Here is a 23,231-nt window from a genome sequence, read left to right as displayed (position 1 = left end):
TGTATGGCTGCAACCATCCCTCTGTTCCTACCAAAGCCACACTTTTTTCCTGGTCCGCCAAGTTAGCCCCACTCTATACCAGAACTGGGTTTGAGTCCCACCTTGGACAGAAGGTTCCTGTATTGCAGGGGGTTGGACTAGATGGCCCCTATGGTCCCTTCCAACTCTATAATTCTACAGTCCTACAAAATAATAGCTACAATAAAGGATATATTCCAGCTTGAGAAAATGAGAGGAGAGCAGAACATCTTGGTACCTTGACTGCAAAAGTTGGCATTAACCAAATTGAGTATGAAATGATGTAGGATGAGAATTTACCTGCACTCTAGGGGTGAAAAGCCTTTTCCTGCCTGAGAGCAGCATTCCCTTCTGGGCAATAGTGGGGATGGGTGGCACATGTCAGTGGTGGGCAGAGTCGGAGGTAAAAGCAAGCAGAGTAGCTAAGGTGAATCCTGCAGCAAGCAGGCTGCTCCCTTTTACCTGCTGCAATAGGCTACTTACACACACACACACCCTCTAAGCAAGCAATAGGCATTATCAGAGTTGAGGAACACATTTCAGCTAGGCAAAAGGCACTGAAGGAGGGTACAAAGCAGGGCTGGTAAGAGATATGGCTGAGGACAGGACAGGGTGTGACCTGGGGAGAATCCCAAGGACTAGAGCCCACAACTGGCCCCTGGGATTGAGGTTCACAAAGTGCTGCTTTGCAAAGAGTTAATGGAACTGAGCATTTTAATGTATTGACCTAGAGATAAAGCAAAGGAAACTCTGGTATTCTTCAGAGCAGAAATTTAACAGATAGTGTACAAGCTTTAGAGGAAGACAAAGGGTGTCCCTTGGGATTATGATAAGCAAGGAGAAGTAGGGCAGTTATTTAAGAGAATGAAGCAATGCTTTCCTGGCTACAGCAAAGGCAGTGCAGGCCTGTTTTCCATGCTTTTGCCCGAGACCTGGAGTTAGCATGAAAAGCCATTTCTCACTTGGAAACAAAAGGCTATGAGGAGGAGCTAGGGAATTGTCACCCCAGATGCCTGGACACAGGGAAAAAAAGGCAAATCGTTCCAAACCTGTGTGGTGCCAGCCACGCTTCTTCGCCAGTTAAATACTGCACTTACAAAACCTGCTTGAAAATGGCTCCTGCTAGACTCAGGTCTCTAGCTTGACCACTAAACATCAGGAATGTTAAGACCAGGGCTTTTGGTGCCCCCTCACACCAGAACCTTTAATGTACGTTTGCCCCTTTCTCAAAGACATACTCAAAAGCTACACATGAAAGGGGTTGATTTAATGTAAAACAAGAACATTTTATTTCTCCCTGACAGATGCTTGATGTCAAAACTTTTTTTTTTGTCTGAGCCTGGAGGACAAGATTGCTCAGTGTGCACAGGTGACAGGTGAGCAGTGCGCTGACCTGCCCTTCAGACTGCCAGCCCAAAGCCAGCTGGTGCTGGTTACAAACAGCAACGGGTCTGGAACAACAGATCTGGGATAATGACCAGACAGACATGAATACAAGAGGGAGCAGATGGTACGATGCTGTTGGCTGCACAAACATGCACTGGGGCCCCCTGTGCTGGACCATGCATAAGGAAGGGTAGGCACTTCCAGCAGGAAGGGGGATTGACCGTGTGGCACCCCCTCCCTCTGGGCATTACCCCATGAAAGTAAGATTTGAGATGGTGAGGACGTTGCCCTGCTAGGACGACCCACAGGGAGCCACACGCACCACCACTTCGCGGTCACCTTCTCGTTTCCACCTCTTTTGCTGGGCCTTCCTTGCTCAGCTTTCTCCGCGTTTTGGCGCCACCTCTCAAGCTTAAAGGGCTGCCATCTGAACCGCAAGCCCTGGAGGTAGGGGATAGTTGATGTGAGACAGAGAAGCAGGTGCCATCACGCACACATGGATCTTGTCACAGTCGGCTGTCATGCTGCAGACCTGAGAGAGGAGGAAATACAACAACAGCTTTTCAGCACAGTAAACTAGAGGCAGGGAACCTCTTTGCCCCGCCACAGTGTTTCATGCAGCCCCTTGTATTTATGTGATAATTCAGGGCCAGGCCCCCTACACACAGCACTTGGAAAAAAGCACAGGGCCATTGCGCACAGAGCCAAGTGTGCCCTAAGCACATTCCTCTCAAGTGCCTGTTGGTTTTGAAGTAAAATGTGGCCACTCCAAAAACAACATGGCGGCTTACAGGTTCTTGAGAATGATATAAAGGTCTGTAGAACTATAAAAGCTGGTGAATGGGAAGTACATTAAAAACCATCACCACCACCCAAGAATGACTTGGCAGGAACCCACGAGCTTGCAGAATGCTGATGGTAGCTGAGCCTAAAAAGGAGAGATTGGAGAAAGGAAATTTCTAAAGCGCTAAAGAAGGGTGAAGGCTAATCATGAATCACCTTTTAATGAGAGCACCTCAAGACGTGGAATGTTCATGTGTGAATTGGGGATGGGGCAGAAAAGAAATGGAGGAAAGGGGGAAATTATTCACTTGCTCAAACACCTGACAGCTCATATGGAAGGGAAGGGGGAGGAAATGCCTTCACCACCTCCAGAATTGAGTGCCTCCCATAAAACAAAAACAGGTTCCCAAACTTATTTATCCCACAGACTGCTACAAAATTGCTAAAGGTCTTGAAAAACCTGGTTTTTCTACTTGTTGCAATAAGTGTAATATGATATGTTAGATGATGTACAATTTAAAACTGCATTTTCACTGCTGCTTTTTTACGGTTTCAGAATGTACAAAATAAAATACAATATAAACAGTAAAAGCAGCAATGAAAAATCAATCAAAAGCAATAGGAATATTTAACGTGATAGATATGCCGTCTCCCATCTTCAACCACAATCTACAGATGTTGTGGACTACCTTATTGAAACTTGTAGACCACACTTTGGAATCTCCGGCTTTAAAGGACTCAATTCTGGAGCTGGCAGCTGCTAGAGCAATATAGGACAGCAGGGAGAAGGCTGACCAGTGATTATGGGTGCTCATATAAAATATAATCATTAAAATATAATAACTCCTCTTTCAGATATCTGGAGCCATGAACAAGACAATTCCCCTTTAGGGGTTGGGGAAACACATTTTGTGGTTGGTCCACTTATTCTTAATGTGATACTATCATAAAGCCAATTTCTCCCTCTCAAGAATACATGGAACCGAATGAACACTAACACTGGTTTTGCACAGCACAGCACAGCACAGAATTGCACAATTAACATACTTCTTTAAAACACCACCAAAGTACACATTCATGAAATGAGACATGCTATTTAAAAAAACCAAACCAAAACAAAAAAACACCACCGCACAATAGAGCTTCAGTACTGGGATTGCACAGCAAAGGGGTGAAGGACCACTGCAGAAATAGAAAAATCCCATATACCAATAAGTTAACAGAATGGTATTTGTGTGTGTGTGTGCGCGCACACACACACACGTGCAGAGACTTGTGTGCCTAGCTCACAGCTGATGTACATAGCTTCATGAGAGACCAGCAGTGCCAAGAACACAGCAACACATGCCACTCACCTGTGGGCGGGGCAAGGCCATGTTGCCACTCATGTGATGAGAGGTGTGAAGTTGGAATTATCATCTGCACTCTTTTCACTATCTGCTGACGGTTTTCTCCTCCTCCCACCTGCAATGTCAAGGAGCACACTGTTGCAGACCAGCGCCCAGCTTTAAATGGCAATGTTAATGGGAGGGTACAAGACTATTCAGGCCTAACACATCGCGCGCAACCTCACAGGCTCAGGGAATTTCAAGCAGATTGGTGGCTGGTGAATCTACACTCTCTCAGTAGCTTCCTCCCTAGGAGCTGCATCCAACCATTCCTCCCCAGTGGTGAGCCAGTCTACACTCAAGTGGTCCCCATTTACCCCCTCCAGGGTCTTTGATGTGACTTACTTAGGGTCCGGAGTAACTTCTTTCCCAGGGGCTCCTCTGGGCCACTTGGGGATATGCTCATCTCCATTTCTCTGTTTGAAGTTTCAGGTTCCAGCCTGAAAAGGCAGCCCTCGTTTTCTGTAAGGCAACAATATCCAAGATAAGGTATAACAACACTCTTCTCTCCCTGTTCCTGACCCACCTAAATGCCACCGTGCTCCCAACATACTTACTCTGCTGCGTGCCGGTCTCTAGGCAGCCTGCCACCTCCTCCTGGATGTGAGGGATTCCCTCCATGTGCAGGAACACGGAGTCTGTCGGGCTCTTAAGATGCAGGTCTGAGTGGCTAACTGCAGGGTTCAGAAGGAGAAACCACCACAGCAAGTGTGTCAGGACATGTGTACATTTTAAGTGTGGGATACTTGGTGGCAACAATTCAGTGAAGGATGACCAGGGATAAAGTCAAAGGTGGGCTGTTATCAGTTAATGTAGCTTTCTCCCATTTGACCTGGTTTTAATTCACATTGAGCCTTTGCTCTAGGATGGGCGCACAAGCAATTTACACATGCAAAATTTGTCAAAATCGGCAGTGAATGTGATCCACCACGGTGTTCATTACTGTACACCATCGCAAGGTCAGAACATGCCTCAAGCTGTACCTACTTCTCTCGTGCAGGAGGATGGCAGGGTCGTCCTTGGGGGTCTGTGGAGTGCCTCTGACGGTGGGTGCCTTTGTGGAATCGGCATCATTGAAAACCTCCATGTCAGGGGTCTGGGGTGAGCTATCCATGTGGCTGGCAGCCAGCGCATTCTGGTACTGCTGCCGTGTGATCTGGGCATGGGAGAGAGCGACCCATATTCAGATGACTCGTTTTTGTTCATCATCTCCAAAATCCACCTTACATCTTCTGCTACAACCCACGTCCACATCCCTTTGCAACTCAACTACTGGAAGTTCTTCCATTTCACTGCAACATCTCCTCCACCTTCGCTATCTTTAAAACTGTGCCACCTTCATGCCCTGCTAGTGGCTTTCCCATTGGCACCTGGTAGGAAACGGGGTGTTGGGACTAGGCAGATCTTTGGTCTGGTCCAGCAGCATCCATCCTCAGGGAAAGACAGCTGTGTCTCAGCAACCAAAGGATTACAAGGATGCCCAAACCTGCCTCAAAACAAATGGGTCTACAGAAGCCCAGAGCCTTGGAGGTTCTGTGTGATGTGCTATTCGTCAATCCTCTCCCTTCCATCTTTGTTTCTTTATCAAACCTTTATCAGCCTTGTTTAAAGGTAAGGGGACCCCTGACCATTAGGTCCAGTCGTCGGCAAACCAGAGCAGCGCACAGAAATGCCGTTTACCTCCTCACTGGAGCGATACCTATTTATCTACTTGCACTTTGACATGCTTTCAAACTGCTAGGTTGGCAGGAGCAGGGTCCGAGCAACGGGAGCTCACCCCGTTGTGGGGATTCGAACTGCCGACCTTCTGATTGGCAAGTCCTAGGCTCTGTGGTTTAACACAATGCCACCTGCATCCCTTATCAGCCTTGTTTAGGGAACCTTTTAATATTTGATGAATTATTGTATTTTAATATTTTGCTGGAAGCTGCCCAGATGGGTGGAATAAATTATTGTTGTTGTTGTTGTTGTTGTTGTTGTTATTGCTCTGCCTTTTCATTTCCGTCCACCTAATTCAAGACTGAAATCTCACCAGGCATCAGCTCTCTGTTCTGCACGCTGTCGATGCTGCTTGACTGTTCAATTGATGAACAGCTTTCACATACAGGATAGCCTTGTACCACAAAATGCCCAAAGAAGCGGCAAGGAGTCTGCACTTGCTCCAGTCGCCCAGCCCAGCAGATACCTTGACAAACTGCACATCACAGAGGATGTGCACCGAGTAATCTGGCGTGTAGATGTTGTTGCTGCTGCTGTAGAGCTGGGTACTGCTGCCTCCATAGTCATTGCGCTCTCGGATAGGGGACTCGCCTGAGCGGTTTAATCCACTGCAGCGGGATGGTGACTGGTTCACTAGAGACAAAGAGGAAGCAGTGAGCAAAACTATTATCCCTCACAGCGAAGAGGCAATGGCTAATGTGCAGGCTCTCGGGGAAGCATTTCTCAAGTCCCTCCTCAAGTCTGGCATGTAAATTTGGCCACAATCACCTCCAGCCATGAAATCCAGAGTAGTCTCAGTCCAAAAGATTTTGCTGGTGGAGGACACAATGTACCCTCTCTGTTTCCATACAGCTGTCAACTAGGCTGACAGCTGAATCTTCAAACCGTGGTGATGTGATCAGGGTCCTCTCTTTGCCCTGAAGCAGCAGGCTTCATGAAGTACATGCAGACGGGAATGGCTGGGCAACTTAGGAGGAACAGCTCTCCACTCCATTCTGCTACCCGAAGTAACTGCCTCACTTTGCCTAACGATAGGGCTGGCCTGACCAGGGTAGCTTCTGGGGTTAATGTCACAGACTTGCTCAAGGAGAAAGAATGCTGAGCTGGGATGGGACATGGCAGATAATAAATACAACAGGCAGCAGGGTTGGAGAGAGCAGCTTGCTTACTGAAGGATTTTGCCCCCACCCACCTCTGCTTTAAACCAACATCTGCTCTTTCAAAAAAGCCCACAGCACGCAAGCCCACACCATGCTTCTCAAGCTGATTTGCTGCAAGACTATGCAGAGAGGATATTAGCAAGAGGAAAATTTGAGGGATTATTCACATGATGTGGATTCAGGTCACCACTGTAGCTCTGCCTGCTTCAAAAATAAGCAGGCTTGATGGGGAATACAGCAAGAAGAGATTGAAGTAAAAACTGGAGAAACTGCTGGCTCTCTCTTGCTTGACAAGGAACAGAAATGGCTCAGGTTTTCCAAATGAGCCTGAGAGCATGTAACAGTGTTGCTTCCTACCGAGTCACTGAATGGATGGCTTTTATAGATAACATAAACACAACACTTTGCAGATTTGAGTGGCACCTTTGTCTGCAGCAGTTTGGGCAGCATTGAGCAGTTCTGAGAACAAGAAGTGGGTTGTTGATCTGCTTAATTTCTTCTCCTGGTAGAAATTCGGGCACCTCAGTGGAAGTTCTGCCTGTTTTAGCAGGCACCCATCAACATGTTGAGGTGTGTGATCCCCACATGCTAAGAGAAGTGACTTTAACCAGGGCTCGTCAGCCTGGAACAGGAACCTGCTAGTACTGTTCATGGGAGACCTTTTCCTACTCCATGCAGAAACCTTCCCTCCATACTGCTTTATGGTGCTCAAGGGGCTGGTTTAGGCATTGGTGATCAGCTGCCAAACTGAACAACTTATTACAATGTATTAAGGGGGGAGGTTTCTGAAAGCTGAAAAGTCAGCATCCTCTCTCCTCTTCCACTCACTCCTCAGACTTCCCTGTGCAGTACAGGGAGGAGAGCTCACCATGAATTTCTCCCTGTTTATGAATGGCAATGGAACCCACCTGAGAGGTGCCAGAGCTCCGGCTGAAAAAAAGCAATGCCTACACCCTATTTAAGATTGTGTTTCTCCTGCCTATGAAGAGCACCAGCTTAAAACCTATTAACACAGCACCTATAGAATTGGATTTTACTTCAATATCCTTTGTTACTATTATTTTCCTCTTCAACACTGTCAACACCACACTTTCCTGTTTTATTACTGACAAAGCTAGTTAACACTATATTCTTTCATTTTCTCCACTAGCTAAGATTCATATTTTTAGCTTCGTGTTTTCTGGAGCGTTACCTCCTCCCTGTCTTTTGACCATTCTGTCTTGCAACATTTCATGTCAAGTTCTCCACTTTACTAATTCCCTTGATCCCAATCTTTCTTGTCTCTTTGACTTCCTTTCCCTTCCCTTCCCTTCCCTTCCTTGCAAGCCATAGCACATCAAACACCTTGTAGGATACCTACTGCAGTAAGAAGAGATTTGTGGCCCTTAATGAGTATTTATGGCAAGAGCTTTCAGAGACTAGAGTCTACATCATCAGATGCAGAAATGTCTCTAACAGTGACTTAAAAAAAGACACCTTTCTGCTTCCACAAAATTTCCCTATAACAGCTCCCTGCAATCCCAATTTCCTAATATTTTAACTGCTGTTTGTGTAAGATTTACACAGGAAATGCATGTTTACCATTTTCACATGCAATCCATGCTTTTCCCCTCTTCTTTGACTGGCACTTTCTTAGCTCATTTCCCCCATATAAGAAGGTCTCTCTTAATTCGGGCACCATGCACATTACTTGAAATTCTATTGTCGAAAAGTGAAAGCATGCACAGCTCAGCTGCAATAGTGAGAACACAATCCATCTAGTAAGGAGGTATGTCCCTAGACCCTAATTTTAGAACTGGCCAATTGAGCTTGGAATCTGTAGAAACATATACAGCACATTTCTGCATATGCACACATTTGTATATGGATTTGTATGCACATATTCTGTATATGCACACATGCATACTTATATGCAATGTTTATTGTTTGCAGCTCCTCTATGTGTATGATAAATTATGGGAAAGTGGCTATCCCTGGTGTTTTGATGTAGATCTCCGCTCAGCACAGGCAAATAGGTAAGAGTTGTGGAGAAGCACAGCACATGCAAAAATATGAAGTGTTCATTTCTGCATGCATGCAGAGTATATGCCGATATGTGGAATTAGAGGAAGGGCTCGCATTTAAGCACAGAATCATGAGGTTGCAGGATAGTGTAGTGTGTATTCTTCCATACTCCAATGTGCAGGGCTGGAAAAAGGATCAGCAGGCAGCAGCATGGGAACTCTTGCTGGGTGCTATGTATACAGTTACCTGGGGAGCCAGCCAGAGATTCCCCTCTGCTGAAGGCGAAGGTACGAGACACAGACACAGGCACTAGATGGGGGGCCAGAATCAGGAGACAAAAACCAGGGGGCAGGGGAAGGAGCAAGGGAAAGGGTTTAGAAGGAACAGAAAAGAACTAGGCTGGATAGACAACAGTATTACAGCTCGGAAAGTTGCAAACTGCTTACAGATACAGAGTGGAGCTGTCTTTCCTGCAGCTATTTATAAAGTGAACAGGTAGAAAGGTCTGGCGGGCAAACTGCCAGATCTAGATCAGGGCCTAAGTATCTGTAGTATTGTAGGGTTATATTATGGAGAACCCTCTCCGGACTGGGGGGGGGGGGATATCCAGAACAAGGAACCTGAAGAGATTTCACTCCATATGCTACCAACATTATTTCACAGACACAATGCCTCATCCAACATCATAATTAGGGCCCAGCCACACTTTTGTTTGCTCTGCGATTTCAAATCATAGGTGCCAGAGGGGTTTTGTTTGTTTGCTGAATCTGCAGATTGACATTTGTTCCAATTCTGGGTAAAGCTGGTGGGACCAGAAAAAGAAGAAGCAACAACCCTCTTGGACCCATGATTTGAAATCATGGGACAAATAGAAAAAGAGGTTTTAATAAATACGTCATGAGCATTTCTTATAGAACCATGATGCAACTCTGCCAATCACCACTGGGCGGCACCAAATTATACATTATGGTATGGATTGTTTCTGGGCATTCAAAAGAGATTATGGACCCAAGGTTAGGGGCCATAACTATTATTCCTACAGATTTTTCTTATTTGCATGGAGCATTACTGTCTTGAGAGAGAAGGTGGGTGTTCTGCATGCGAGCAGGGATATTTGTTATGCACACACAATGCATGCATACTTGATCAAGTTACCACACATATTAAGTATGTGCAGGATCAGCTCCAGCTTTTTCTGAATCCAGAACAGGAGAGATGTGGGCAGGAGAGGCTTAGGGCTCCTCCGCTCCGTTGCCTCTTGATTGGCTGTAGAGGCAGAGGAAGAGAATGAAGCGATAGGAAGGTGGGGTGAAGAGCTGGATTTAGGACCCTAGTAAATAATGACCAGCAGAGTCTCTGGGTGCAGCTTGGGAAAACGAGGACTGCCTGTTCTGGGCTGGGAAGGGGGATGGTGACAAGGGGCAGGGGATGTGAGAGGGAGGTGTGGTAGAAAGTCCAGTCTTCTATCCAGACTGGGTGTTTCAGGGGATGTCTTGCCTGAGCAGTCCCGCTCCACATTATCCACATCAGCATAAGAGTAGGTCAGGGAGAAAATACGTACACAAGAAAGACGACCCGGCCAGGCTGCTCATTTTGCGCACGTCGTTATCTGAAAATACAGGAGGCAGATGGAAGGTGAGTCTCAAGTCAGAGCTTTGTAGTACCAGCCCTACACAGTACAGGGAAGAGACCCTTTCTCTGAAGGGTATGGATGTTAGGATATCGATGTTCCGTTTCACCTAAGAGGAACAGATATGTGGATTGTTGTATGTCACATGTCTGTTTACATTCCAGCACAGCCTGCTGGGAACTTTTGTGTATAGCTTTTGCTTAGTGCCTCCTGCTCTTAGATATGAAGGAGAGCAGACATGTTTTCTTTGTCTTGATCTATGCTGAATAAACTGCTTGTAAATATGCTTTACATATGCCTCTGTCCGCCTTTCTGTTGCGAAGAGTTAATTACTCTGCTGATTAGAGCGTGCTCCAGCTTCTGAAGAGTTCTGAAGCTGCGGGTTGCTGATTTATGCTGTGCCAAGGACTGGAGATCGCCCGGCTACCGGCTGGTGGGCTGGAGCCAGCTGGGGGCCTGCAAATTGCCCCCGTTTCCTTGGACGCATCCCAACAATGGAAAGCCATACCAGCTGCAGCCTGCCTGGACTGGCCAGAGATTGGCAGTCCCTGCTACAGCGATGCTTTTAATGTATCTCACAAAGTCTGCCAGCTTAGAAGGATAAGAAAGCACCCCTCTCACAGACACTGCTCCTTCTGACTTTCCATTAATGTTTCCTATACTGCAGTTCCAAAAATGTTATGAGGGGATGGGCTTGTTCTTCCACATCTACATGAGAAGCCATATAGATTGCTGCCAACCATGTGAACAGGAAGCTGAGTGGTCCAGAAGCTCAGTGACTTCCACTTCACCACTGACCATTTCCCTCTGGCAAGGCTGTTCAAATTGTACATGCTCAGGTGGCTGCAGCACAGAATTAAAGGGCAACACAGAATTAGAGTTCATGAGTACCTGAAGTCAAAACACTGTACTTGGAAAGAGCGTTTAGGCCTTATGGAGAAGAGCATTCAACCGTGTGGGCTTAGCGGCTCCAAAAAGCTCAGGGCAAGGGCCAGAAATGAAAGGCTGCCAAGTTTGGCAGGGGTGGGGGAACTGCCTTTCAGCAGTGGGCAGAGCAACGAACCTAAATTTCACCCTTGTGCAGTAGGCTAGTTTCTGCACACATTCCTCCACCTCTCTCTCTCCTCCATCTGGGGAAGCAAGAGGCATTATCAGAGTTCAAGGAAGTACTGCAGCCAAGAAGGGACCCTCAAGGAGGGTGCTATCTGGGGAAGAATCCTAACAGGCCAGATAGACAGGCTGGGATGACTCTGGCTGGCCCCCAGGCTTGTTTAGCACAGTTACCAAGACTTCTCCATTACTTCTGCTCTACTTTCAGACCTTTGCATTCCCCCTCTTCCTTTGTTCGCTTTCTGCCCTACTACAATTTGCTAATTCTGCATTTCTGTGAAAAGCCAAATGCTGCCATCAGCAAAAGCCCCTTCGTTGGAGCTTCCCTCAACTCATTCTGTGGCTGGCTCTGGATTTTTACCTGAGCAGACAACAGCCATGATAGCTGGGACTCCGTAGTACGTGAAGGCTCCATTTTCAAAACGCAGGCCTTCCTTCCCCACTTCCACCTCCACCTTCCCCTGAAGAAGCATAAAACAATGGAAAGGCACTTCAACCCTTGTCCTCACAATCTTTGGTCATTCATTTAAAAAAAGAGAGGAAGAAAAACAAAGCCAGTGCATCTTAGAAAACTGCTTTGAACCAAAACAAAGGCTGTTTTGGATACATGTGGGTGTACCTTCATAAAAGTAGATAGCAGAAGGTGTGAGCCAAGGCTGTTGGGGCATCAATAGGAAAAAACACAGGATAATGAGAGACACATAAAAGCTGGGAGTGAGGGCCCCTGGACAAACTAGGAGAGTCCATACCTGATAGGTTTGGAGTGATTGTCTGATAGGAGTCTGAAGCATCAACAGAAGGGACACAGGAAGAATGATTCCAGGGTTGGGGGTTAAGGATAAAAGCCAGCCTTGGGCAGGGAGAAAAGTATACTGGAGTATCTAGTGGTTGGCTGCCATAAGCCTAGCTCAAGCTAACAGGATGTTTGTCGTCCCCCCCCCAAATATTGATTTGTAAACAACATTATTAAAACAGAGAGAAGAGGTAAGTATTACCTGTTGGCGAGGCTCTGGCATGCTGGTTTTCTACCCACCTTACAAACATCACTAAACTTGCCACCATAAACTTGCCATAGATGAGGCTGAATATGCAGATGAAAGTGTGGGGAAGGGTTGTGGCTCAGTGGTAGAGCCATTTGCTTTGGACACAGAAGGTCTCTGGTTCAATCTTGGCATATCCAGGTAGGGCTGGGACAGACTCCTGCTTTAAACCCTGGAGAGTCACTGCCAGCCAGTGTAATACTGATCTAGATGACTCAGTGTAACTGTAAGACCATGGGCGTAGCAAGGGGTGCTGGGGAGCTGCCCCCAATCAAGTAAATAAATAAAAATACTTAACTGACCAATTGCATTGCAGATAACTCAGCTCTGCCCCCCCCCAATAAATCCTGCTACACCCATGTGTAAGAGGACTTCCTATGGGTGGTTCGCCGGTAGCAAATTTAGAGCATCGTCAACTTTAGTGCAAAAGAACTGGAATCCAACACCTTATTCCTTGATCTAGGCTGCAGCACTTTTAAAATCCAGCTGGGGAAGTAAGGCCTTGTAGATCCAAGGGTGGGTGTAGCTGTGCTATACTTAGCAGTCACTTCACCCTCCGGGACTACGGATTCTCAAGGAATGTTTGACCAACCTGTAGGATGAGCACAAAGTAGTCAACTGGCCGATTGCGCTGGAAGAGGTAATGTTCTGGGGCTCGCCTGTTCTTGTGGTCAAACTTCATCTCTTGAATGACGTTTGGGTGTTTGAGCAGCCGCAGGAGGATCTTCTCTGAGAGATAGGGGGGCTTGAAGGGCTCGACCTCTGCAAGGGAAAAATGGGAAAGGAAAGCATTTTGAGGTTAGTGAGATAGGGCTTTACGCCTTCTATGATCTGCCAATGACAACCCAAAATGGTGACCAAGGGTGCCATGGAAACTCAAGAAGAGAGAGGGAATTCTCCAGTTCAGGTGGTGCAAGTTTGGCTTAGTTTTATCAGGGAGGCTGCTAGCCATGGCAAAATTTGTGCCCTGCACCCATCAACTTCTCTGTCCAGATTAAAAAAAAGGGAGCTCAAATAATTTCCACTGTACCATAAAGCAGGTTGAATCTTGAACTGGGAAAGCTGAAGAGTATAGCTCCTTGAGGTATGCAGGCATCATGGTTGCTGACAGCACTGGCTCAAGGCAAGGACTGGACCCTCATCATTAAAGGTGCTTTGGAAGGGCTGGGTACCTGTGGCCATGAAGCGGTGGGTGGCCAGGAGCAGCTGCGGAGAGATCTTCACCTTCATCTCACTATCCGAAAGTCGGAAAATGGAGAAGTCATGAGGTTTCCGACCCCGGTGGGGGGCCCGTTCCTTCTTCCGATTGTCAGCTGAAAGTCAGGATAGCAAAAACAGAGTTATGGCACTGCTAATCTACAAATGGTGCCCTGTCTCCATCTCTTCTTCCCCTGAACCTGGAAGCAAAACAAAATGATTTATGGGACTCTAGATAGACAGCTAGAAGATTTCAAGTGTATGCAACTCCTCTTCCCTTTCCTCAACTCTTTTATTCGTTGAGTACATGATGGGGTGGTTAGAAGTTCTGAAACTGGAACCTCCTGTCTGCAAACTCAAAGAGTTCCAAAGACTGGTGACGTTTGTGGATTTCTTGAGCCATCTTTATTATTTTTATATGGCAATGACCAGTAAAATGCAGGCACCCATTTGCCCTGCTCTGCACACTGAGGAGTTCCCACTACATAAGATGTTCCGTTCCAACGTTTCTTATCTCAAGTGCAACACAGAGCGGTTATTTTATAATATGTGACAAGATGCACATCATGAAAGCACAGAAGTGCAGAAACTAGTTGTGGTGAGATGAAGACATTTTGTACAACCTCAGGAGCTATCTGTTAATTTCTCTGTGCCTCAGAGCTGAATCATGACATTGAAACAAAGTCTGAAGACATGGCTTCTTTGACTACCTACAGCTCTTTCCCAGTGTTTCATTACTTAAGCCATTAGTAGACCACCCTTTAAGCCAAACAGTTCTGATGCAGGAACATTGCCTCAGACCTTTGGGGGAAGCAGCAGTTCCACTTTCTGTCAAGCAGCGAGATCAGTAATTCATAAAATCACAATGAGAAAATTAAAACTGGTTCTGACTGAAGTTGCTTCTTTCTAGATGCTTGTTTGAGGGTTAGGGGAGTAGTCACCTCTGTGCTTCCAAATACTCACTGTAGAGGTCTGTCTCATCCAGAATCTCAGATTTGATGATCTCTTCAATAACATCTTCAAGCGTGACGATTCCCATCACTTCATAGAAGGGGTCTCCTTCCCCTTCATTATTCACCCGCTGCACAATTGCCAGGTGTGATTTACCTGCAATGAGAGAATGAACACAAGCAGGCTGAGCAGTAGTTCAAGTGAACTGCCCCACTGCACCCAACAAAAAGGAGTTAGAATATTTGAGGGCCCGTTGACTCAAGTGCTCAGTTGGGTAGCAATCCTCTCCTGAAATGAGTATGCAAAGCAAAAGCACTCCATTTTATCCCATCCGTGCCAAGGACAGGTAAGCAATGTATGTCTAGGGAATACATCTTATTTGCTGTGAAATGAAAGGGCTGTGACCTGAATGGGAAGGTGTCATGATAGTTGGTACAGGTGAGAGGTCCATAATGGTGTGAAGGAAAAGAGTAATGTCAAGGAAACACTGATTCTGTGACAATACAAAACATACAATCAGGTGCCCTTCAGCAATGAGCCAACCCGATGCCCCATCCTATTTTTACACTGAAATCAAGATTAAAGTATTACAGAAAAGGCCATTAATTCAAGAACTCTTCAATAAACAACCAAGGGACTATTATGGGTGCCCAGGAAGATGCTTTGGGAGCTGACTAGGGTTCCTACTTCGGAAGGCGTGTGAAACAGTTAATCATATGATTTTTATTTTACTGTGATTAAAAACAAACCCTGACGTTCCATTTTTAACAGGGCCTGAGCACTGAAACAAAGAACATAGGCTTAAGAGTTCAATGATCATGGAAGAAACACGACAGGTTCCAGACTTACCTCTCATTTTCTACATGACTCTCTTCCCCCAGAGCATTGCACCTAACTCTGAGAAAATGCTGGCAGCTGCTCTTTTCCATGCATGCTGCTTTACGAACATTTCAAAACATCTAAATGGGGAATAATTTGCTAGGAAGTAGCACTACTGAGAGGAAAGCAAGCTGAACATGACTCAGCAAGATTGTGCTCAGCTTCATCAAAAGGAACAATGAAGACAGGCCATGAGATGTCATATTTAGCATTGGCTGCATCTCAGCTTCCATACTGTGGGTAGTTCTGAAAGCTGCTTTCAAATATTTCTCAGCAAAGTGGAGGTGAATGAGAGCCAAGATGCATAGATCTAATAAATGCTTAGCCTTGGTCTCTTTGCTGTTAAGCAGTGCAGACCCATTATCTGTTAAGACTGGGTCCTACCCACCCTGATGCTTTCTGATCACCAACATGACAGCATTCAAAGGTGCAGCTTCCACTGTGTGCCTATTCGTTTTAATACTAACTTAAGTGTGAGGATTCCTTTGAGTTCATCCCATCTGCTCACACAACTGGGTACATTTCAATGTATGTATGTACTAACCACCTCATCAGTTTTTGAGAGAAGCAGTTATTGCTGTTTGCTCCAAGCCTTCTGAACTTCTTCAACTGTACTGCAGAGGCAACATCTAAAAAAATGCTATTTAAAAAACAAAACAAAAAAACCATACAGGGCAAAATTCCCACAATTTCAGCTGCTGCAGCTTTGGCACCAGATATCACAAGGTTCACAATAAAATTGTGAATGTTGGTGACCCTGAACAACATCAATGGGTATTAATGATTTCCATATGGCCAGAGCAAAGCTGAACAGCATCAGGGGAGCCTGTACTGCACACCTGGAGATTAAATAAGCCAAATTCAAGACCAAACATAAAATTCCCTGCTTTTCAAAAGGGCAGCTGCTTTAGATTGACTGTGTCTGGCACAACCACTGGACAAATCTTAAACACCACTGGACAAATCTTAAACAAGGTATTACTCTGGTTCAGTGTGCTCACATATCCCTAACAATTAAGGTGCACAATGCTAACTGATGAGAGGTATTGAACACAAAATAAGTTGTCTGATACGATGTTTATATAGCAAAACTATACCCTTTGTTCTCTCTTCCTAACAGCAGCACTGCACACCCATGGCACAATCAACCATGTTAAGAAGCAAAAGCAAGGGAATATGGGCTCTATGTCTGGAAAAGTTATCAGGAAGATAAGTTATAGTTTTGGGCACTGACAGGCATCCGCAATCCCAGTTAAGTCCAGTGGTATTTGGCCCATTTTTTTCATTTAGCTGGACAATCTATACTTGGGATGGGAAATCTGTGGTCCTCCAGATGTTGTTGGACTACAGTTCCCATGATCCTTGACCACTGGCTGCCCTTGCTGGGGCTGATGGGAACTGGAGTCCAACAGCATTTGGAGCGCCACATTGGATTACTGGCTGTATTGTTCCCTACTGTTTCTTGCACCTTTTTCTGTTCTGTTTTCCCTCTAACCTGGTATCTAGCAAGCTGCAGATTCCTACTGTAGCTTTCCCCTCAGAGATACAATTTTCAGAACCATCCCTTAGCCAAATATAGTTCCCAGGATTCTTTGACGGAAGTCATGTCCTTGAAATGTGCACCAAATATTCCTTAAACACCTGGTGTGGCTCTGCATATGATATGAGAGGTGCTGTTCTCTGTGATATTTTAAATTGGTGTTAAGAGAAGCCAGGGCTGGGTTATTTGCTTTGCAGCTATCTTGCAACTGCAGGCATGCGCACAGATGACATGGGAGGGGCTATTTTCAGTAGACTCTCTGTTGAGAACAGGCCCATAATTCAGTAGTAGAGCACATTCTTTTCAAAGCAGAAGGTCTCAGGGTTAAGTTTATATTTCTAGATAGGATTAGTAAAGAACCCTATCCAAGATCCTGGGGAACCGCTACCAGTACCAACCTAGATGGACCCAAAGTCTGACTTGGTAGCTTCATATGCCCACAGCAAGTATATCTTGCTGTATTCCTAACACTCAGCTGGAATAGGTAGATTATAGCACAGTCATCTTCCTTACAAGAGTTGCTGAAGGCAAAGAACTGGCAGACCAGGTTCAGGCTGCTGTGAAAGGAGGGCTAAATGGCAAATGCATGAATCACTCAGCTAAGAGCAGAATATTCAGTACATGAGTTTATGCACACTGGGTGCAGGGGTTTGGGGGGGGGGCTTAGGCCTACACAGCAATGCATTCCCTCTCAAGCAGCTCCAGGAGAGCATTGCTTACTCAGTTAAGGTCTAGGGAATATTAGGATTGCATGAGCCATGCAAGACAAGAACACAGAAACAGACACACACACACACACACACACACACACACACACACCCTTGCACCTCTCCCAGGAGTCCAGCCACATTACCTAGGCAGGACAAGACTAAGCTAAGACAAGAGGGCAGGCCAGTGCAGGAGGGGGCAATGTGGATCCCAGGGTACCTCGCAAGCAGGGCACGCAGGGAGCAGAGAGGCATGTGATGCTGGCGGGAGGCGAGCGGCTGGGGCCCCGGGCCCTCACCCGTCTTGAACTCCTTGAGCAGCGCATCTAGGCGGGTGTCATGGAAGACACAGTGCAGCGGGCGGCGGTAGAAGCGGGTGACCGTCTGCAGCGGGGTGCAGTCATCGGGATCCACGAAGGCCAAGTCCTTGACGAACAGCAAGTCGACAATGTTGTCGCGCCGCTCGCCTTCGTAGACCGGGATGCGCGTGTAGCCTGAGCGCAGGATCTCGGAAATGGTGGCAAAGTCCAGAATGGCATCCGAGTGCAACATAAAGCAGTCACTGAGGGGCGTCAGGATGTCCTCCACCACCTTGGTGCGCAGCTCCAGGGCCCCTTGCACCATGGCCAGCTCCTCGCTCACCAGGTCATGGGGCTCCGCGGCGCGCAGGGTCTCCAGCAGGCGCTCCCGAGTGGAGAAGATGCTCAGCTCCTGGCGCAAGGCCCAGTCCAGAAGGCGGCTGAGCGGGTAGCAGATCGGGAAGGTGGCGGCCATGAGCAGGCGGGTGAGGAAGAGCGTGTGCGCCGCGATGGCGAGCCCGTGGCGGGAACACACCGAGTAGGGCAACACCTCCCCGCCCAGGAAAACGACCCCGGTGCAGATGAGCACCGGCAGCCAGGGTACGCCTTGGCTCGCCTCGGGCAAGGGGCTGTGCACGGCCTGCAGCGAGGCGCACAACCAGCCCGCCAGCGCGGCGTTGGCGCCGGCCTGGCCGAGCAGCAGCGTGCACAGGAGGTAAGTGCCGCTCCCGCCGCGGCCGCGCGCCGCCTCCACCTTGCGCGCCTGCTCGCGCTCGGCCGCCGAGCCGCTGTTGCGCAGCACGCGCAGCTCCATCGGGTCGAGCGACAGCACCGCCAAGCGGAGGCCGCTGAAGAGCGCCGAGAGAGCCAGCAGCACCAGCGCGCCCAGCACCCGCAGCCACCCCTCGGCGGGCAGCGGCACCAAGCCCGCCGACAAGCCCGCGGCCGGCGCCTGCACTTGCAGCGCGAAGCCGCCTCGCGCGCCGTGCAGCTGCCACGCGCGCCCGTCCCAGGCGCACAGCGAGAAGCGGCGCCCCTCCGGCCCGGCGCCGGACTCGCCCTTGCGCGGCTCCCGGACCCTCACCTCGGCCAAAGCCGAGCCGGCCGAGCCTCCGGGGAGCAAAGGGCCCAGCACCTCCACATCCGAGGCCCAGGCGCTGCGCTCCGGGCAGCGCTCCGCCTTGGTCGGCTGCTCCACGAAGACCAGCCGTCGCTCGCTCTCCTGCCGCCGGCCGCCGTCGCTGGCGTTGCCTTCGGCCGCCGGCTGGAAATAGACGCGCAGCAAGAAGCGGGAGCCCTCCACGGCCCGCAGCGCTCCCCCTTCGAGCCACACGCGCCCCGGCGCCGTGCTCTCCGGCCGCAGCCCCAGCAGCCACGCCGCTCCGCCAGGGGGCCGCGGCGACAGCGAGAAGAAGAGCAGCAGCACCGCGCCTCGGCTCCGGCCCCAGCAGCAGGCGCTGCGGCGCTCCAGCCCGGGCCCCAAGCGGCTCCAAGCCTGGCCCACCATCCTCAGCATCCCGGGCGCGCGGCTCCGAGCAGGGCTCCGAAGGGCAGCCACCGGCCGCACGTGATACTGCAGCGGCGGCGCGGGGGGGGGGGGGAGCGGCTGGCGGGCCACGTGGGCGTGGGGCGGGCCGGCCAGCCCCTCGGGGTGTCTCATTGGCCGAGCGGCGCCCGGCTGGCCCGCCCACGGCCCCCCGCGCTGTCCGGGGCCGAGAGCGTGCGCGGGCGAGGCGGGAGGCGTGCAGATTGCTCGGCGCCCTCCGGATTCAGGCGGATGCAAATAGTTGACCTCGAGTCGGAGTTCGAAATTCCGTCCATCATCCGTTGGCCTGGTCCCTTGTGACATCGCGGGGCAGGGGAGGGCGTTGTCCAAGGAGTTCATTCGACCGTCTAAGAAGGCGTCTTGGTGTACAGCAAAAGTACGGGTGCCGTGGCTCTCTGCTGCTTCCATTGCTGCTACTCTTCGTGACCCCATGGACCAGAGCACGCCAGGCACTCCTGTCTTCCACTGCCTCCCGCAGTTTGGTCAAACTCATGTTTGTAGCTTCGAGAACACTATCCAACCATCTCGTCCTCTGTCGTCCCCTTCTCCTTGTGCCCTCCATCTTTCCCAGCATCAGGGTCTTTTCCAGGGAGTCTTCTCTTCTCATGAGGTGGCCAAAGTATTGGAGCCTCGGCTTCACGATCTGTCCTTCCAGTGAGCACTCAGGGCTGATTTCCTTAAGAATGGAGAGGTTTGATCTTCCTGCAGGCCATGGGACTCTCAAGAGTCTCCTCCAGCACCATAATTCAAAAGCATCAATTCTTCGGCGATCAGCCTTCTTTATGGTCCAGCTCTCACTTCCATACATAACTACTGGGAAAACCATAGCTTTAACTGTACCAAACTAGGTAGACCAATGGTGTGACTTGCTCTATTCCTGTGCTTTTCTGTTAATAAGGCAAATACTACAAAGAGGCTATAAACGCTCAGACATGATGAAGCACATCCAAAGTCCTACTTCACAATCTGCTTGTGCCATTTGGATGCCAGGACATTACAGGCACCTTCAGCCACTCTCTCTCTCTAATTGTCCCTTTCTTTTTGGAAACTGCGAGCTCATTTTCTCTAGTGAACTCATTTTTGCCATCTTGGGATGGAAGAAAGGGTGGGATACAGATGTAAGGAAATAGATAAATAGTGCTAAAGTGACACCTTATATAATTACATGTTTTTACTTGTAGAAGGTGTGCCATTTCCCCTAGCAGCTAAGGAAAAGGGGACATTGCTTGAAATGATACTGCCAGTAAAGTGCCAAGAGAAAATTGTATTACTAGCTCACCCTTAGGAAAGATATATATTTGGCAAAGCCCTTTGTGAAGTTATTCTGTCTTGCTAACAAAAATTCACATTTGTGAAAAACATGTTAGTTTAGATGATTCACTATAGCCTCAATCCTTTGCTGGTATTATGAAATCAGCTTAATCTCTAATCTGGTTAGACTAAATCTGTCCCCGTCTTTCTAAATCTCCAGGATTTAATATAAGTGTTTAGAAGTAAGTTTCACTGAAATTAATAGGAATACTTCCAAGTTAAGATGCTTAAGATCAGGGTAAAATTAATTATTTTTCCTAGGAAGAAAACCCTTTATTTTTCATAATATACTACATAATTGTAAATACAAAAACAAAGAAATACCTCAACGTATTGCAATACCATCTTGTTAGACCATTTTATTATTATTAGTGGAGGGGAATGGCATTCTGTCCTGTTTAGGGCTGCATCTTTATGTAGCCACTACTTAGGGCAGAGCAGGGAAACATGACAAGCTATGTCTAAACAAAATAAAAAAGTTCCTTCCAGTAGCACCTTAAGGTAAAGATAAAGGGACCCCTGACCATTAGGTCCAGTCGTGGCCAACTCTGGGGTTGTGGCGCTCATCTCGCTTTACTGGCCGAGGGAGCCGGCGTACAGCTTCCGGGTCATGTGGCCAGCATGACCAAGCCGCTTCTGGCGAACCAGAGCAGCGCACGGAAATGTCATTTACCTTCCCGCCGGAGCAGTACCTATTTATCTACTTGCACTTTGATGTGCTTTCGAACTGCTAGGTGGGCAGGAGCAGGGACCAAACAACAGGAGCTCACAAGTTTGTTACTGGTATGAGCTTTTGTGTGCATGCACACTTCATTTTTTATTTTTTTTTGACTACGGCAGACTAATACGGCTACCTATCTGTAACTAAAGCTATGTCTACTTAACAAGCTAATTAGACAGTGCACCTGACACAGTGGGGAGTGAAAAGTTCAGACAAGACCAGAGCCAATGCATACATCCACATACTGCAGTTGTTTACCTGGGCCGGGGCACAATCTTTGGTGTTCCCAATGCAGTTACACAAATCAGTGAATTTGTATTGCTGATTACTTTAGTTTTTACAGAATCCATGGAACAAGGAGAGACATTAGGGGTTGTATTCAGTGTAGTGTCAAGCAGATCACTGGTCAGTGCAAGGATTTCTCCTTGAGCAATGGAATTATCTTCCCCTCTCCTTCCCCTGTACCTCCCTCAGTCTGTTCTGGGATTTCCCCCCAACCCTCCAGAGCAGATTATGGAATGGTGCGGGATGTGCACGAGGGAGGGGGTGGAATTCTCCTTGCACTATTCCTAATTCTTGTGCTAGCTCAAAAAAAATATGTAATTGAATGCCACCCTAAGTTATCTAATTGGACCTCTTTCCTTAAGATAAGATAATGCTATTTATTTTTAGGATACCTGATGAATTACAAGGCACCACTGCAGTTTGCCAGAATCTTTGGAAATGAGTGACACGCGACTTGCCTTCAGGTCGGCTCAGTGGTATAGTGGAGCAGGGATGAGCAGAGTGAAGCACCACTGCTAATTTCACTGCTGTGACAATAATACCATCTCCTGGAGTGCCATTTGCTACTTCTGCACATAGGGACACAGGTGGCGCTCTGGTCTAAACCACTGAGCCTCTTGGGCTTGCCGATCGGAAGGTTGGCAGTTCAAATCCGTGCAATGGTGGTGAGCTCCCATTGCTCTGCCCCAGCTTCTGCCAACCTAGCAGTACAAAAGCACACTAGCGCAAGTAGATAGATAGGTACCACTGTGGTGGGATGGTAAACGGCGTTTTTGTGCTCTCTGGCTTCTGCCCCAGAAGCGGTTTAGTCATGCTGGTCACATGACCTGGAAAGCTGTCTGTGGACAGACGCTGGCTCTCTCAGCCTGCAGCAAGATGAGTGCTGCACCCCATAATTGCTCTTGACTGGACTTAACCAACCAGGGGTCATTTACCTTTGCCTTTACCTGACCTATGTAGCTGATAAGTTTTTATTGGAGGGAAACCCATCAGGTAAGCTAAGCAGAGGTTGCATGCATGACAATGGATTAAATCGTTTCTGTTTTGTCCCTTTGTTAGGACCAACCAAAATGTCACAAATTAGGGAGCAAGCTTTTTGAATCTGCCAGAACTCGTCATGAGGATGTATGTTAGGCAAAGTATTTTGGGGGTGGGAGGTGGAGAAAAAAAACTTTTTTGGTCCAAAAATAATTTTTGCTGCATAGTTTACAGCAACACCACTGGTTTTGTTATTGGAATGTATTGCTGAATGTACAAGATGCAGCTTTACATCCAATATAATGGCAGCTGTCCTAGAGTTTATTGATGTTGCATTCCTTTTTTAAAAAAATTGGGCTGTGCTTTAACATTTGCCCCTTCCCTTCTTTGAGCCTTTATTCTGGCCTCCCTTTCCCACTCTGTATATAGAAAATAGCTGGAATAACCATAAGGTGGCTCCCTTTCTCCATAACACAGACTCTGCAGGTCTGGTGGTTTTCAAAGGGTGGGCTGTGAAGTTCTTTAGGGAGGCTGACTAGCAACTGTTGTGATGCCTGTGTTACCATGTCGAAGAGAATA

The 23,231-nt window shown here is 47.9% G+C and overlaps 1 protein-coding gene across 2 annotated transcripts; it reads right to left on the bottom strand.

Moving 5' to 3' along the window:
* Positions 1 to 1,283: 1,283 nt before the first annotated feature.
* On the bottom strand, positions 1,284 to 20,030 carry CNNM1 (cyclin and CBS domain divalent metal cation transport mediator 1). Of its 2 annotated transcripts, XM_081863479.1 has the most exons (13): positions 17,812 to 20,030; positions 14,399 to 14,542; positions 13,411 to 13,551; positions 12,831 to 13,000; positions 11,560 to 11,659; positions 10,020 to 10,067; positions 8,705 to 8,767; positions 5,761 to 5,927; positions 4,563 to 4,731; positions 4,133 to 4,249; positions 3,921 to 4,037; positions 3,543 to 3,651; positions 1,284 to 1,936 (listed from the first exon to the last, which is right to left on the bottom strand). In XM_081863479.1, exons 1-12 carry the CDS (start codon positions 19,787 to 19,789, stop codon positions 3,572 to 3,574), a joined length of 3,294 nt encoding a protein of 1,097 aa, XP_081719605.1. In that variant the 5' UTR covers positions 19,790 to 20,030; the 3' UTR covers positions 1,284 to 1,936; positions 3,543 to 3,571. The 2 variants fall into 2 exon arrangements, with proteins under 2 accessions (XP_081719605.1, XP_081719606.1); XM_081863480.1 differs by lacking the exon at positions 8,705 to 8,767 and having other exon boundaries at positions 17,812 to 20,029.
* Between the last annotated feature and the right edge of the window lie 3,201 nt (positions 20,031 to 23,231).

Source organism: Podarcis erhardii, assembly GCF_964252035.2.
Source record: "Podarcis erhardii genome assembly, chromosome: 5".
NCBI classification, from domain to species: domain Eukaryota; kingdom Metazoa; phylum Chordata; class Lepidosauria; order Squamata; family Lacertidae; genus Podarcis; species Podarcis erhardii.
Note: the sequence above shows the minus strand (reverse complement) of the source record. Positions and strands in the feature narration are given on the sequence as shown.

Excerpts from the sequence above, each read along its gene's own strand:
- CNNM1 (XM_081863479.1), bottom strand. The coding sequence starts at position 19,789 with ATGGGGTCACGAAGAGTAGCAGCAATGGAAGCAGCAGAGAGCCACGGC. Across the intron at positions 13,001-13,410 it reads CCACCGCTTCATGGCCACAG|AGGTCGAGCCCTTCAAGCCC; the intron begins GTACCCAGCCCT and ends TTTCCCTTGCAG. Across the intron at positions 4,250-4,562 it reads CATCCTCCTGCACGAGAGAA|TTAGCCACTCAGACCTGCAT; the intron begins GTAGGTACAGCT and ends TGAACCCTGCAG.